At 44.8% G+C, this 15,402-nt stretch overlaps 1 protein-coding gene across 7 annotated transcripts in view; it reads left to right on the forward strand.

Annotated features, from left to right (window-relative positions):
- Positions 1 to 15,382, forward strand: part of TMEM94 (transmembrane protein 94) — a 37,095-nt gene extending 21,713 nt beyond the window's left edge. For 5 of the 7 annotated variants that reach the window (XM_015880263.3, XM_085523163.1, XM_085523165.1 and 2 more), the window contains 20 exons: positions 429 to 593; positions 882 to 1,091; positions 1,250 to 1,565; positions 2,256 to 2,429; positions 2,716 to 2,818; positions 3,259 to 3,476; positions 4,440 to 4,621; positions 4,822 to 4,960; positions 5,653 to 5,768; positions 6,275 to 6,374; positions 7,759 to 7,867; positions 8,389 to 8,578; positions 9,099 to 9,176; positions 9,571 to 9,656; positions 10,214 to 10,295; positions 10,604 to 10,758; positions 11,094 to 11,188; positions 12,072 to 12,165; positions 12,423 to 12,593; positions 13,288 to 15,382. In XM_015880263.3, the coding sequence (XP_015735749.2) occupies positions 429 to 593; positions 882 to 1,091; positions 1,250 to 1,565; positions 2,256 to 2,429; positions 2,716 to 2,818; positions 3,259 to 3,476; positions 4,440 to 4,621; positions 4,822 to 4,960; positions 5,653 to 5,768; positions 6,275 to 6,374; positions 7,759 to 7,867; positions 8,389 to 8,578; positions 9,099 to 9,176; positions 9,571 to 9,656; positions 10,214 to 10,295; positions 10,604 to 10,758; positions 11,094 to 11,188; positions 12,072 to 12,165; positions 12,423 to 12,593; positions 13,288 to 13,360 (2,856 nt within the window). In that variant the 3' untranslated portion in view covers positions 13,361 to 15,382. Of the gene's footprint in view, positions 1 to 428; positions 594 to 881; positions 1,092 to 1,249; positions 1,566 to 2,255; positions 2,430 to 2,715; positions 2,819 to 3,258; positions 3,477 to 4,439; positions 4,622 to 4,821; positions 4,961 to 5,032; positions 5,108 to 5,652; positions 5,769 to 6,274; positions 6,375 to 7,758; positions 7,868 to 8,388; positions 8,579 to 9,098; positions 9,177 to 9,570; positions 9,657 to 10,213; positions 10,296 to 10,603; positions 10,759 to 11,093; positions 11,189 to 12,071; positions 12,305 to 12,422; positions 12,594 to 13,287 lie in introns of those variants that run through there. The other 2 variants (XR_014936881.1, XM_085523166.1) reach the window with 2 other exon arrangements.
- The last annotated feature ends 20 nt before the right edge of the window (positions 15,383 to 15,402 follow it).

Here is a 15,402-nt window from a genome sequence, read left to right on the forward strand (position 1 = left end):
CCATGATGGGAGTAAATACCCCTCAGTTATCTTGCTGAAGATCTTAAAATTGTCATGTCTAAGCAGAATATTGACAGGCTAAAACAACAGTGAGATATACTCTGTGCCATCTAATACGATGTCTGTATGGTTTACAGCCTTCTTCTGCTAACTCCTGAAACAGGTTCAGTAGTTGCTTCCTTACCACGGGTTTCATGCCTGATTTTGTAGTCCTAAGATAAAATTGGTATTAAACAACCAATATGTCCATGTAGAGTGGGAAAATGTCAGATGCTGAAGATTCTTAAGACAGAAGGTTGATGGAGGAGAGACTTATCTGGCCTCCTATGTGTTTATTCAACTTGATGATATTTGCAACTATGTGTGAATGCTTAGATGCATTTTTCACTGAAATTTTGCATTCTTGGGGTTGTTATGGGATATTCTAGGTGCTCTGCTGTGTAGACAAGCAGGGGATTCTCTCCTGGCCAAATCCTAGCCCAGAGACTGTTCTGTTCTTCAGTGGGAAAGTGGAACCACATCATGATAGCCACGAAGATCTGACTGATGAGCTCTCTACACGGTCTTTCTGCCACCCTGAGATGGACGATGAGGTGAGGGATATGTAACCCATAATGTAGCATGTTAGCTGTAAGCATAGTATGACTGACATACACAATTTGGTATTACAGAAGAGTCTTTTTGCTTGTGCAGAATTCTCATGACCATAATTCTTTGTTTATAAGATTAAGAATCCATGAGGATGAGTTCTTATAGCAGTCATAAAACAACATTTTTTCTTCCCTTTCTCTCTGTCCCCACTTCAGTACATTTTGCATATTAATCAGAAGTGGTTCATGTTCAACTACTGAATCACAATTCATTTTGTTGGTTTCTTGCAGCCCCATGAAAGAGACGCTTTGCTCTCTGGCCCCTTGGCAGACACAGTCCATGTGACTAATGAGCAAGAGAGGAACAACTGGTCTAGTGACCCTCCAAAGGCACCTGATGCCCATACCCACCGAAAGCCAAACAGCAGAAGCAAGCATCCCTCTGGGTCCAATGTGAGTTTTAGCAAGGACACAGAGGGTGGAGAAGAAGAACATACTCAGGTAAGACATATAGAAGGGGCACACCGTCTTTTGTGGATCTATTAGACAGACAACCCTATAGAGTCTTCTGTTTGGGGAATTTGAGAGTTCGCTGGGGGATTCTGGGTTCAAGCTGTAATCATTGTAACTAACTGGAATTTTCCTATCTGTTGGACCAGGTTGCTGGTGACACTGAGGCAGTAACTTGTGAGGCTGAAGACTTTGTATGTGACTACCACCTTGAGATGCTTAGCCTGTCCCAGGACCAACAGAACCCCTCTTGCATTCAGTTTGATGACTCCAACTGGCAGATTCACTTGAATTCCCTCAAGCCTCTGGGTCTGAATGTGCTGCTCAATCTCTGCAATGCCAGTGTGACAGAACGCTTGTGCCGTTTCTCTGACCATCTCTGCAACATAGCCCTCCAGGAAACTCACAACACTGTGCTGCCTGTCCACGTGCCTTGGGGCCTCTGTGAGCTTGCCAGGCTAATAGGTAAGGAGAATTCAAATGTGTGGATAGAGAAATCAGTGCTGCCCATTGATACTTAATCCTTAGAAAGCATATGCAAAATAATTTCCCAGTTCTGGTTTCTGAGAAGGTAGAATTACAGAGCTGACTCTGTCATTGTTAGGTTGCCAAAATAGTCTATTAAGGATGGCGCTTTGGCAAAGTAAAAAATGCCATCAAGGATATTTCCAGCAAGCCTTGTCTAGGTTTGGTATTCTCCTGGTTTGAATCTGAAGTTTTTGTTTGGGGACAAGAATAGCTCCTAATGGAAAGATAGATGCTCTGTCACAGTGCTTTACCAAGAGAGGGTATAGATGATGTTGGGTACCTCAGCTAATTTTATAGATGAGAAAACTGAAGCACACAGGTGCTAAAATGCAGCACTAGAATTATAATCTGAAAGCTTTTGAACTCAATTCTGTCCTTGTTCTTCACAGTTCCTTTCTTCAATGAATCAGAAGCATGAAAGTTGTAATTACTAGTAAAATCTAGTCCTTCTGAATATTTTTTCATCATAAATCTTGGAACATCTTGGCGTACGTGCTTTGTGAGCACAGATCAACACTAGGGAAAGTCAAAATGAGAGCAGGCAAGATAGATGGCACAGAAGCAGGAGACAGGAATATTCTTTTGCATTGGTTAGCATCTAATTTTTTCCTCATATTCATTTTTCAGGTTTCACACCAGGTGCCAAAGATCTTTTCAAGCAGGAGAATTATTTGGCCTTGTACCGCTTGCCAAGTGATGAGATGGTTAAGGAGACAATGCTGGGGAAGCTTTCATCAGTCACCAAGAGAAGACCACCCCTGAGTCACATGATTAACCTGTTTGTGAAGGACACCACGACCAGTAAGGCTGCCTCTTTCTTTGTGTGTTCACCTAGGTCAGGAGGATCTTTTTCCCAGAGAAGCTAGAAAATGTCATTCTGGAACAGCTTGGAGTCCCCAACTGGTGATAGCCTTGCTCTGCCTATGATCAGTACAGATAAGTTCAACAAACTTAAATGATCAGTGCTATGGAATACTGCAGGAGTGGATCAAGGAACCACTATTTTAACAAAGGAGCAGTTAGTATGATCTCTCTTGCCTGAAACCTTGTATGTGCGTTGCTGAATCATTGTTTACCTGTATGTCAGGTACTGAGCAGATGTTTTCACATGGGACAGCCGACATCATCCTTGAAGCCTGCACAGACTTTTGGGATGGTACTGATATTTACCCCCTGTCTGGCTCTGACAGGTGAGCATCCTTGTCATTTGGTGCATTTAGGGACTGCAGCTAAATTGCAGCAGTAACCTGGTCACTTGGTATTAAAAGCTATTTAATAGAAGCTTGAAGTAGGTTATGAACATAAGTTGTGTCTGCTTATAATGAATTGTTATGATTATAGGAGTATAAGAGATGATGAATTAGATTTCTACTGCCATGCAGTAAAGTCATCTGGCAGTCACATAAAGCATATCAATAAGTGTGTTCACGGAGTGCTGTGTTCTTATTCATCAATCTGTCTAATCAGTATCCAGCAATGCTCTCCACTGCTTCTGTTGGAACACAGCCCTGCACCTCACAGAGCATGTTTTTCTAGCTACCCAATTAGTGACTTCCGTATCAAACTCTTCGTATGCTGTCAGAAATACAAAACATTTCTGCTAACTCTGTTTTTTGTCTCTTCCATATAGGAAGAAGGTGCTAGATTTCTACCAGCGGGCCTGCCTCTCAGGGTACTGTTCGGCTTTTGCATACAAGCCGATGCATTGTGCCTTGTCCTCCCAGCTCAATGGCAAGTGCATAGAACTAGTGCAGGTCCCTGGGCAGAGTGCTATCTTCACATGCTGTGATCTGCCTGGAACAACCCCCATCAAGCAGAGTAGTCGGAGGAATAGCTGGAGCTCGGATGGTATGTGTTTTTGTTCTGTCTATAGTAAGTTCTAGTAGGCTGAGTGCTCTTTCTGGTTGATCTAGAGCTGTAAGAACATTGTTGCACTAATTAAGCACTAAGGGTGTCTGGAATAGATGCATTTCCAAAAGAAGTAATGATGTAGCAGCTGCTAAGTATGACTCTGGTTCAGCTATGAGAGCTTGCACGGTAGTTTTTTTGCCTTGGGAAGTCTGTTTCTTTATGCGTGCAATTGTGAGTCAAGACTTCTGTTTTGTTGTTTTTTTTTGACGCTTAGTGTGCTATCAGACTGATTTTATGGAAAGCACTTGTTTTTTCAATGCAACTAAACATTTGAAGGTGTGTGACTATTCTCCACTGATGGATTTTGCTGCTGTACTGAAGGATAATGTTCCCAGTAGATGTAGAGTTGTATCTCTCCTCCAGAACAGCAACTGAGAAATAAGTACATACCATTACATAAAGTGATACAAGAGATTCTATTGTAAGACTAACCTCAATTTGTTTCTGCCTTGGTCTCCCGTGCTGTAAAACATGAGTCCATCAGCCTCTCGTACTCTGAAGCCTCTCTGCCTCAGCAGACTTATCATGCTTATAAGCACAGTATGATGTATTTAAAATGCACATGCAAACATTATGCAGCACATATCCTCTACCTTTCTGCACCAATTTCTTGTGAATGATCCTTCTGTTTTGTCTTTTTCCTCTACATGCTGTTTCATACTCTTGGTCTCACGTGTGGGGATGTCCTGAAACTGCTTCTGTGATTGGGTGTGCTGGAACAAATGAATGCCTCTTCAACTTTCCTCCATGTCTGTGTATGTGTGTGCTGTGTGTTTCTGTGTCTGGATACTGTGTCCCTTCACATTACCTTAATGGCCTCTCCCACCATGTGTATTCTTATTTGACGCACATCTGGACTCTTGTGTCTCAATGTGATGGTATTTGTTTGCATGCCTGAAGAAGGGATTGGGGAAGTGATGGAGAAGGAGGACTGTATCCAGGCTCTGAGTGGACAGATCTTCATGGGAATGGTCTCATCTCAGTATCAGGCCCGTCTGGACATTGTCCGCCTTATTGATGGATTGGTCAATGCCTGCATTCGTTTTGTCTACTTCTCCCTGGAAGATGAGCTCAAAAGCAAGGTGAGCTGTCTTTGCTGAAACCCCTGAACTTGCATGTCCCAGCTGTCAAACTGGAGGGTTTATCTCCTATGCAATGTAAGGTTAACCTGATTCACTTCCCTAGAGGGTCCAGAAGGTACTCATACGCCAATATAGCATTGGTCTGCAGTACTCTTCGTGTGGATAGCTACACTAGGCTCTTTTTGCCTGTTCTCCTCTAGGTGTTTGCTGAGAAGATGGGTCTTGAGACTGGCTGGAATTGCCACATATCTTTGACACCTAATGGAGATGTGCCTGGCTCTGAGATCCCTCCTTCTAGTCCCAGCCATGCTGGCTCCCTGCACGATGACCTACATCAGGGTGAGAGAACTTCACCTAATCCACTCTGAATGCCACATGTTTCCTGAATGGTTCCTTTAAACCTGTTCATAGCGTTCTGTTTCCTTGCCAGATACCCGATCCTTCAGATCTTTGAGCACAAAATGGGATGGTACTGAGTGTGCATGTGTGAGTGAGAGTGCCTTACACTTATATATTCATTTATTAAGTGTATATATATATATATATATATATATATATATATATATATATATATTTTCATATATATATATGTATATATATATATATATACTTATACATTCCTACCCAGTCAGTACTCTAGCTGTTGGAAACAAGCATCCTTCCATGCACAAATTGCTATGCTTTTACAAGTGCTTGTTTGTGATTTTGTTTCTTGCTAAAATGGTGGTTAAGCCACTGAAGATCACTCTTTTACCTGTTAAGTAGTCTTCTTTTACTTTAAGCAGGCTTCCATCACTCTCCTTCCAAAAGAAGAAAGTGCAGAGACCAGGCTCACATATCTTCTACTGCACACATTAGTCATCTAAAAATACTGCATCTTAGATGATTGAGGGGGATCTAAATGTCGTTAACTTAAAAAATAAGGCTTCACATTTTCTGACTTCTGCAGTGCCGTGTGAATATATCATGTAAGTGGCACAAGAATGGCAAAGTTTGGTTTGGACTTACTGTTTATGCTGTCTCTGCTCCAGTTTCTCGAGATGATGTAGAGGGACTCCTACTAATGGAAGAGGAAGGACATTCAGATCTCATCAGCTTTCAGCCAACAGACAGCGACATCCCAAGCTTCTTGGAAGACTGTAACAGGGTGAGGCTCGTTTTCCTTATCCTTTTCCCTGTGCTGTTGTCATGGTTGCTAGTATCATAACAACATATTGGGGAATTCACTTTTCAAGCCAATTCGTTGACTGGTTCATATCGGAACTCTAATTTTTCTCCCCCACTTCCAGCTTGGAAACTAGGGGCTGGGAAGTGTGGATTTCTGTAAGTTAATCACTTTTGCTGAATGTGTTTATGTACATCTTCTATGGATATTAAGAGGGGAGATAATGACCTGCAGAGTGGCCCTGAGAGGCTCATCTCAGTCTGTCTGGATCCCCTTGTCTTGTGCTGTCATACTGACATTACAAACACTAAAGGACTGCACAGAATGCCTGGCACATCAGTGTAGAACAGGAAGACTTCTAGTGGCCTGGAAAAACCAGCTTCTGTCTGTATTTATCCTGGGAATCATAATTCTAATTTCAACAATTCCTCAGTGTCTACCCCCCTAATACACACACTCCTGCTTAGTCTCCTCTTTGTCTTTTTCAGGCCAAACTCCCACGGGGGATCCACCAGGTCAGACCTCACCTGCAAAACATTGACAACGTGCCTTTGCTGGTGCCCCTCTTCACAGACTGCACACCAGAGAGTAAGTAGCACAGAGTCTGGGTTTGTCCTAGAACTAGCTGTAATTACTTTCCCCATCCATATTCACTGGCTCATCTGGGTGCAGACATTACTGAATAACATAGATCAGAAATCCGAAAGGGCATTTATTAATTATCCACTATTGCTATGTGTGGGGAGGCAGATCTTTATTTTAATACAATTTTCCTTATCTACAGAAATGGGCTAAGAGTCTCTTCACTTGCAAAAAAAAAAAGAGACACAAGTAAACATCCACAATGCTACTGCTTTTTATGAAGTGTTATTAGTGTGCTAGGAGACTATGATCTGTGCTTGCAACCTTTGCTTCCTTATGTAACTCAGAAATCACCTCCCAGAAGTATTTTTCTCTGGCAGTTACCATGGCACCATTAGCTGCTTTGCAGTTTTTGTCTGCAGAGACCCAAAAGAACACCATTTCTTTTTCTCAGAAACACTATTTTATCTAGAAGGTATGATTGGTCAGCTGGCAGATACCTGTCCAGTCTACAGTGTAAATCCCAAGCATCACGATGATTTGACATTAAGTACGTTTAGGCACAGTTTAAAGGAGTGACAATGAAAACCAGTTACAGACTGCTCTGCCTAGGTGCTCAGTATATTTAATCTTCCTCTGGCTGAGGTGAGAAACTTCATCTAACTTCTTGCTGTTCTGCAGACCCAGGTGCACCAAACATTTAGATTAGTTATTTACATAGGCAGCTGTAGAGAAGGTGGGTGTTTTTCTTCCCTTGGACTCTTCTAGAAGACTCTCATCTGCAGAGTACTGCGCACAGAGCTGCAGAAGAAAAGCCAGATCAAAACACATTTTCGATTTAGAATCCTCAGGAAGACATTAATGAAAAGATTAAGGACTTAGAGGTAGGGCTGGGAGTGGAGTTACAAGGACTTGTCTGAGCAAGGCTAAGCATGGTGTGCTTCATTACATTCTTTTTGTTCCTTCAGACTTAGAACATCAGTGAGCTGCTTCTGAGCAGAATTTGAAATTGTCTATTTCAGGTTTGAATTAAAGTAAATTTAGTTTCTGCTGTTTTCTAGCAAGACCATCTGATGCTGAAGCCATTTATGTTACACAGGGTATACCTAGAACTCAGGCTAGAAAGAGACATGCTAGAGGTACAGATCTCTGGGTTACAGCATTGTGAATCACAGTTCAGTTCCTTCAGTAGGCAGATAAAAAGGGCACTTGAACTGCAGTTAGTTACCAATATGATCGTGCCCTTTGACTTTGGATCTGACTACACATGAGGAATACCAGGAGGGGTCATTTAAAAAAAAAAATCTGTCTGCTCACTATCCAGACTACAAAGGATGTGTGAAACCTACATGCTTAATGAGATAATGTGCTTTCTCTTGTCCCCTTGCAGCCATGTGTGAGATGATTAAGATCATGCAGGAGTATGGGGAGGTGACTTGCTGTCTGGGGAGCTCTGCCAACCTTCGGAACAGCTGCCTCTTCCTGCAAAGTGATATCAGGTTGGACTGGATTCAGAGTTCTCTTTTGCCTTGGGGTTATGTAGTGCCCAACCATGGGTCACACCTGAGGACTGTCAGGAGGATTGCTTTGTCTGTTGTTGTTAGCTGGGTGTGTCACTAATAGGGACATTTTAATGGTGTTGGGTGGGATCCCATTACTTTTGAGTTGAGTGACTGCTTAGAGAAAAATCTGTAACAAGGAATCAGTCTTTGAAAGGAGGCTGTTACTCCTGCATGCTGAAATATTGCTCTCCAGATAGAAATGCAAAATCTTCCCATTACCCAAAATAGTGGCAGTGTCCCTCTGGATCAGCCAGTTTGCTGACCTTGAGACACACATCCAAATATATTCATTATTTCTCTGAGAATGACTGAAAGCCTGGGGTGATTGATCCTGAATCTCAGCTAAGGACTTCACTACCAACATGGCACAGCACAAGTTTACAGGCTGGCCTGCAGTTGAGAACAGTTTCTCCTCTGGGATGAGGTCTTTCCCTAATGCTCCTGTGTCGTCCTTACAGTATAGCACTGGACCCTCTCTACCCATCCCGCTGTTCCTGGGAGACCTTTGGCTATGCCACCAGCACCACCATGACTCATGCCTCTGATGAGCTCACCCCACTGCAGCTCTCAGGACATCTCAATAGCCTGCCTTGTTCCATGTCGTTCCGCCAAGAAGAGAGTACCAGCATTATAAGGCTTATAGAGCAGGTGAGCCAGACATATCCCCTTTCTAGTTTTCTCTATCTTTGGCCTGCCCCTTTCTGCCTGCAGCTCATGAGGAGCAAAGCCAAGAGCCCATGAGAGCATTCTTGTTGAGTTGCCTGCAGTGAGCTGCCAACATTAGCTTTTCTTGGGTCTCCTGTCCATTGTGCTTTTCTGCACAAAAGATTCTTCCTGTCTGACCCTTCTGGTCCAATATATGGAGGATGACTGGGAATGGTGCCCTCTGGTACCACAACAAGAAAATAATTCAACTAAATGAGACATAAACTTGTTGAGATTCACTGGCTGGAAAATAATGCATACTAGAGTGAGGCATCAGCCCAGAAAATCCAGGAGGTTTAAACAAACCTACTCCTTGATTAAATTCTGTCCTTCCATCATGACATCTGCATCTAGGCAGAATGCCTCGCCTCTCCTGCAGCCCTCATGATCTGCCCCTGCCTGCTGTTGGCTGATAACTGCTCCCATCACAGTGAGGGCTCTGAGGGTTTGTGCTTCCTTCCAGGCCCGGCATGCAACATATGGGATCCGCAAGTGCTTCCTCTTCCTGCTGCAGTGCCAGTTGACATTGGTCGTCATTCAGGTGAATCCTGGCCTGACTGGGGACAGCATTGAGGACAGGGGTGCTGGCAGGGATAGTGGGTGGCTGCAGTAGAGCAGCCTCACAAGGTGGGGAGATAGCCTTCAGGCAGTTTAATACAGCATGTTTAAAAAAGTTACAATAACGACTATAAGATCCCAGTCTGCACTGCCCCTTCTCCTTGACCCTCCTACAGAAGTTTCTGTCCAACTCATTTTTCCTCGGAGAAAAGCATCACCTGCAGTGCCTGCCCTAGCAGCCTAAAAAGTATGGAGGGGCTGTGCAGCAGCCCACTATCAGATTGCACTAGTGTTCTGTGGGAAAACGGTGGCACCTGGGGATAACAGGGCTGTCCTAGCACTGCTCACACTCTTCATTCTGGACTGTTCCTGTCTAGTTCCTGTCCTGCCTGGTACAGCTGCCTCCCATCCTAAGTACCACAGATATTGTGTGGCTCTCTTGTTTCTGCTACCCACTGCTCAGGTGAGTGTCAGGCAGGGTGGAACATCCTGCTTTCAACCACCTACCACACAGACAATTCTCCCAACCTGCTATGTCTATGAGGAAAGAAAGTGACATCACCCACAGCATGCTAAGGAGGCTGCAAAGGATTAGTCTCAATGCCTGCTATGACAAGGTGTTGGAAAATACAGATAGGAGTATTTTTGTACTGCATGCTACCTGAGAGCTTATTTTATCTTATGGTTTGAGCTTCCACCTGAGAATCATTTCCTAACCCTGATTCTGCTGCACTGGCTGGGGTGTGATGGAGAGCATAGGGTGTCAGGCAAAGGCCAAGGTACCGCAAGTCAATTCTCCCTATAACACATTTGGGAGTTGCCTCTCTCCATTTCCTCCTGCCATGCCTGAGAACTGCAACAGCATACAACTGAAGGAGTGGGATACAAGCGCAGTTCAAGTACTCACCATTTAAGTGCCAATGCTCCAGTCCAAGAAGGTTCTTTAGTTTCAGATGTTAGCTCACAAAGCAGATTTTGTGCCTGAACTTATTAATGAGAAACTAACCTTCCTTTTTCCAGCATTTCACTCCTGGGCAAACCTCCCCACAGCTCCATCATGACCATGGCAACAGGAAAAAACTTGACTTCTATTCCTAAGAAGGTAGGTGGCCCATCATATAAGAATGTTTCCTCCTTCCTTCTCTTCTTTGTCCCCACACTGATGCATAGCTGTGGACCTGTGCTAGCATAGGCCTTCCCAAATAACTCAGTAAACTGATCTGTGGCATAAGCAATCCTTACCAAAATTCTTGCGTGGATGCAAGGAGAGCTTCTTGTTACCCATATGCCTATATAGCAGATTGACAGTGCAACATCCAGAATCTGTACTGCATCCTCTGATAGTTCATGTTGGGGACCTTGGGCCAGTGACATGCCTGTGCTACTCTACTGCCTCTCCGTTATCCACAGACTCAGCACTACTTCCTGTTCTGCTTCCTACTGAAATTCAGCGTGACCATCTGTTCCTGCCTCATCTGCTTTGGTTTCACACTGCATGAGTCCTGCAAAGAGGTGAATACAACCAGCCTCAATCTCACAGCCTGCCCCTCCATTATGCTGCGCAGGTGAGGAACCAAGTCTGGCACTGTAAACCCTCTTGCTGTTCCTAGGTAGAAGTGATCACTCTCTAACAAGCTTCAGGCTCTTGCATGAGCCAATCTTAATGTCTTTACAGAGGGCTGAGTGTTCTTCCTAGCTTTGACAATAGCACCTTTAAGGCAAAACCTGGCCTTGTTCAGTGTTGCATAGTATCAGGACAGCCCATTTTTCAAGTGATAAGCTGACTCCAGTCTTACACCTTGTTCTCTCAACTGTCAAAACAAAACATGGCCCTAGAGGGAGCAGGTCAGACTGTAAGTTCCTATCATTAACTTATTTCTTGTGTTCTCTCATTTACTAGCAATGCTCATGGTGCTCCTGACTGGTTTGGGACATTTTCCAATGCGCTTCTTGTAGCCCAGAAGCTCACAGCTGGCCTGATTGTTTTACACACAGGTGAGTCCTTATTCTCAGCACCCATCTCCCCAGTTCTAGGAGAAAATGCGCATCTTATAATGTATCTCCTCATGTCCCCATTATGCACAAACTCCATTAGAAGCAGAGACTCTAATGGCCTCCTGACAAAAACATGAAGTCCCTTATATTACCGTACATCACCCTAACAAATATATGCCAGCACCTTCAGAGTTGATTCTGTCTTTTACCTGCCTGGTGAAGCACCAATTGTGTTCCATCAGAAAGGCATCCTCTGTCTTTGTCTTCATGTAAATTAACTAGCAGGGTTCTACAACTCTTCAGAAACGTGCCTCACCTTACAAGTCCCTCCATTCCTGTCTACATCTTACAAAGAACCCCCATTCCTTCTCCCAAACATCAGTGGTGTAGCTGTGACAGCCCTGCAGGCTGAGGGGAGCCAGGCCCTGGCTGACCCTTAGCGCCTGTGCATGGTTGCCTGTCAGAGTAGCTCCAGCTGCTCTCCTGTCATCTTAAAGAGCCTCTGCTCTCTTTCCACCACATTATGTTGCACATCAGTGATTAGTAGAATATTTCATGTTGAGATGTGTAGGGTGTCCAAGTCAACAGATTTGAGAGACGGGCCAATTTTTGGTGTGCATTACATAAGCACGCCAGGCTGAGAAACAGCTTTGGCATCCCTTTGGTATTTAATGCTGTGCAGTATTATTACTGTACCTGCCTTTGCTTATTCAGGGACTTAGATTTGCTGTGGGCAGCCTGACCTGCAAGGACCTTGAATGAGAGCTTAGTTTCAAGAACATAAAAATTGTACCCCTTTGGAGTAAGAGATGTTGATGTATATTGTGAAGCATTGCATCTGTGTGAGAATGTAAATAACAGTCTGTTTTATCTGCCCCTGTAGTTTTCATATCCATCACCCATGTCCATCGCACTAAGCCCTTGTGGAAGAAGAGCCCCCTCTCCAACTGGTGGTGGACTCTCACTGTAGCTATTGTGTGAGTATCCCCAGGCCCTGATGAGGGATTCCAGAGTGCTGATGGGAGGAGGGCTTTAGACCTTCTCCAGTACCAGATTGCTGACGCAGAAAAGTGGTAGCATGAAGCACTGTTTCTGCATTGCTGAACTGCACGCAAGGTGAAGTATCCCTGTGGTGAATCTGGAGATAGTTTATCTGGGCCTGAATCCTGATGTGCAGATCCTGGAAAGTGTGTTAGCTCTGCTGAGAACTTGCTGTGTCTGTTTATGATCTTAGATTACTGGGGCAAGTAGCACAGACCCTGCTGGACCTGAAGCTCTGGGAAAACCTCAGTTCTCCGCTGACTTTTAAGGACATTTCCATCTCTCCAGTCTCATGGCTCCTGGGTTTTCTTTCCTTGATCCTGGTGGTTATCATCAATGAGATTGTCAAGCTGCATGAAATAAGGTATGGGAATTGTAGGGAAGATGCAGACAAAGGGCTGGATCCTTAATGCAGCTTAGTCTTGAGCTGCAGAGCAATAAAATACAGAGAACAGGCGGAGAATAAGAAGGAAAAGGTGATTGCATTGTGTAAATCACCTGGCTATTGTGTGCAAGCTCATGTTCCACCTCTCAGGGAGGAAGTACAGAGGAGGAAAGAAGGTCAGAAGAGGGCAGGAACAGTGAGACCAAAATCCCTGATCTCTCACCAGTGCAGGGGAGATCTGTGAAATGCCAAAAGTGGCTTGAAGAGGGCTGTTCTCTATATCTTGTCCCAGCAGGGACAGGGAAGCATTGAATCATGGCAGAGGAAACAATGTCTTCACACAGTGCCTGGATTGTGGGATGCATTTCCATGGGAAGTAGCGGAAACCAAGAATTGGCAGGCAAAGTTCTGCCTAGTACAGGGAGCAGCTAGAGCTGGGAGTTAACACTAATGAGCACTGATTCAGGAAAGGGAGTTGGTGGGGAAAGGCAGTAGGGATTACAGGGAATGTTGATGGGTACAGCTTCCAGTTCTCTTCATGGAAGGGGGTTCATGGTCCATGGCCAGGGGTTCCTCTGCTTCTCAGAGCTGTGCAGCTCTGGAACTGCAGTGGGGCAGCTCTGCCTTTTGCCCCTCCATGTACTGACTCTGCTGTTTTTCCTGTCTCCTCCAGGGTCCGGGTCCGTTACCAGAAGAGGCAGAAGTTGCAGTTTGAAACAAAGCTGGGGATGAATTCGCCATTTTAAACCCTTTCAACTTGAATTCCCTGAGACCAGGGTCACATAGCAACATCCTACAAGGGGAGAACAGCTGCTCACAGGCTCAGGAAGTTTCCTTTCACACATACAGACCAGACCGCCTCCTTGCAAAACTGCATCAGCGCCTTTCAGGGGAGGCTCAGGCAGGGTTCTGCTGTTGGGATCCCCCAGTAGGTGTGCAGTCTCTCTCTGGCCTGCCAAGTTGCTCAGAGCCTGCAAGCTCTGCTGGCTGTTCAGGCTGCTCTTCCTTTATTTATTTATTAGTAGAGGTTTTTGTTAGTATGATGGTGATGCTGAAATCAACTGACTCCTTCATTCTGGGTTAGCAAATGTTTTTTTATTTTTAATTTTTTAATTTTTTACCTGATAGGATAATCTAGGGCCAGAAGGGGAGCTACAGGGCTGCTAAGGCAAGAGACTTCTATTGGAACCCATTTTTTTCCCTCTGCTTGCATTCCTGGATGATGCATGTGTCTGCATGCCTCGCATGCCCTCAGCGACCTTCCTCAGCTATCTCTCCTGCTGCTCTTGAGAGTATTGCGGGAATGTGACCTCCAGCCCTCACCTGGCACAAAGGGATACTGGGAAGGAACTCTGCTACCATGCTAGGAAAGCCCCCCATCTGTCATGGCCAGGCCTACCCTTTAGCGTTGTTGTAGCCACATGCCAACTGTTAAGTGCTTCAAGAGGTGAATGGGACAGGGCTGTAAGACAAGCTGAGTTTAACTCTACTTCTGCAGAGCGCAAGGAGTTAGGAGGACTTGCACAGCCCAGCTTCCTCCCACCTATTTGAACCATCTATTGTCTGCTTTAATAGCCCTCAAAGAGGTAGGTTTATAACTGTCCTAATTTTTGTGATTTGAATTGCTTTATTACTTCAGTAAAATGCCTACTTGAGAGAGCCACAGCAACATTTGCAGCTAGAGATAAAACCTCAGACCTCCCTGCCACCAAGTGAGGGAGGTGTCGTTCCATCTGTATCTTGCAGTTGTGACTAACGTGGAGCTGGTGGGCAGCTCCTTTTCTAGCCTGAAAATGTGCTGTACCCAAAGCATAGGGATTCCACCCTCCCAGTCATGCCTTTCTGTGCTAGTACTTGGAAGTCTCTCCCCTCCATGCTTCTCCCCATACAGCTGTACCCATTCTTCTGGAGATATCTTCTGCTTGGCTGGGGGAAACATTCCACTGATGGCTACTGCAAACCACAGTGTGCCCCCAATGCTGCACACCACTCCTGAGCTCTGATCAGACCCCAGCTGCACAGGGAACAGTGGTGTTGTTGTGGGCTTATAGTTGGGGGCTATGCAGGAGCACATAGGCTTGCCTACTGAAATATTTACAGCTCATGGAGATGTTGACTCTCTTCCTTGTTCTAAAACTGGTTAAACCTGACAAATCCTGGTTTTGCTTCTAGTATTAACACTACAGTACGCAGCTGCTGTTTCCCTGTGGTGTCCTAGGCTAACACATGCTGCTGGATCCCCAGCCCTACCTGCTGCTCCACCTCATCTTCCTTACATTTCAGCAAAAACAGGGAGCATGCACAGTGCTTGTCCTGCCACCCAGACCTTATCTCTTGCTCTGTGCCACTGAACTTGTGGTTGACAAAAGGCAGCAGCTACCAGGACCTCCTGCTGGCTGCACCTTCCACGAGAGGCGGCGCATCCCAGGTTTCTTTCTGTGGGTGATCAACAAAAGTTACTGTTCTGCATCCTCCCTCCTGTGTTAAATCTGGGCAGAGCCAAGGCACAGTAAGGGAGCCTTTAGGATGGTCTGACATTGCCCTCCCTTCCTTCTACCATTGAGGCACCTGAGAACCAGAGTGAATGGCTTCAGGAAGTTTCCTACATCAAGATGTTTTTAAATGGTGTATATTTTATATTAAATTTTTGGGGGATGTATGTAAAAATATTTGATTTGTATTAAAACTTGTATTAAAAAAAGAAACAAATGCTAACACACACACATCCAGTATATGAACAGCAATAAACTACTGTCTTGGATAACACAGCCAGTGAACGCAGGATGAA

This window comes from Coturnix japonica, chromosome 23, assembly GCF_054131305.1.
Source record: "Coturnix japonica strain WE chromosome 23, WE-NBRP24, whole genome shotgun sequence".
Lineage (NCBI taxonomy): Eukaryota > Metazoa > Chordata > Aves > Galliformes > Phasianidae > Coturnix > Coturnix japonica.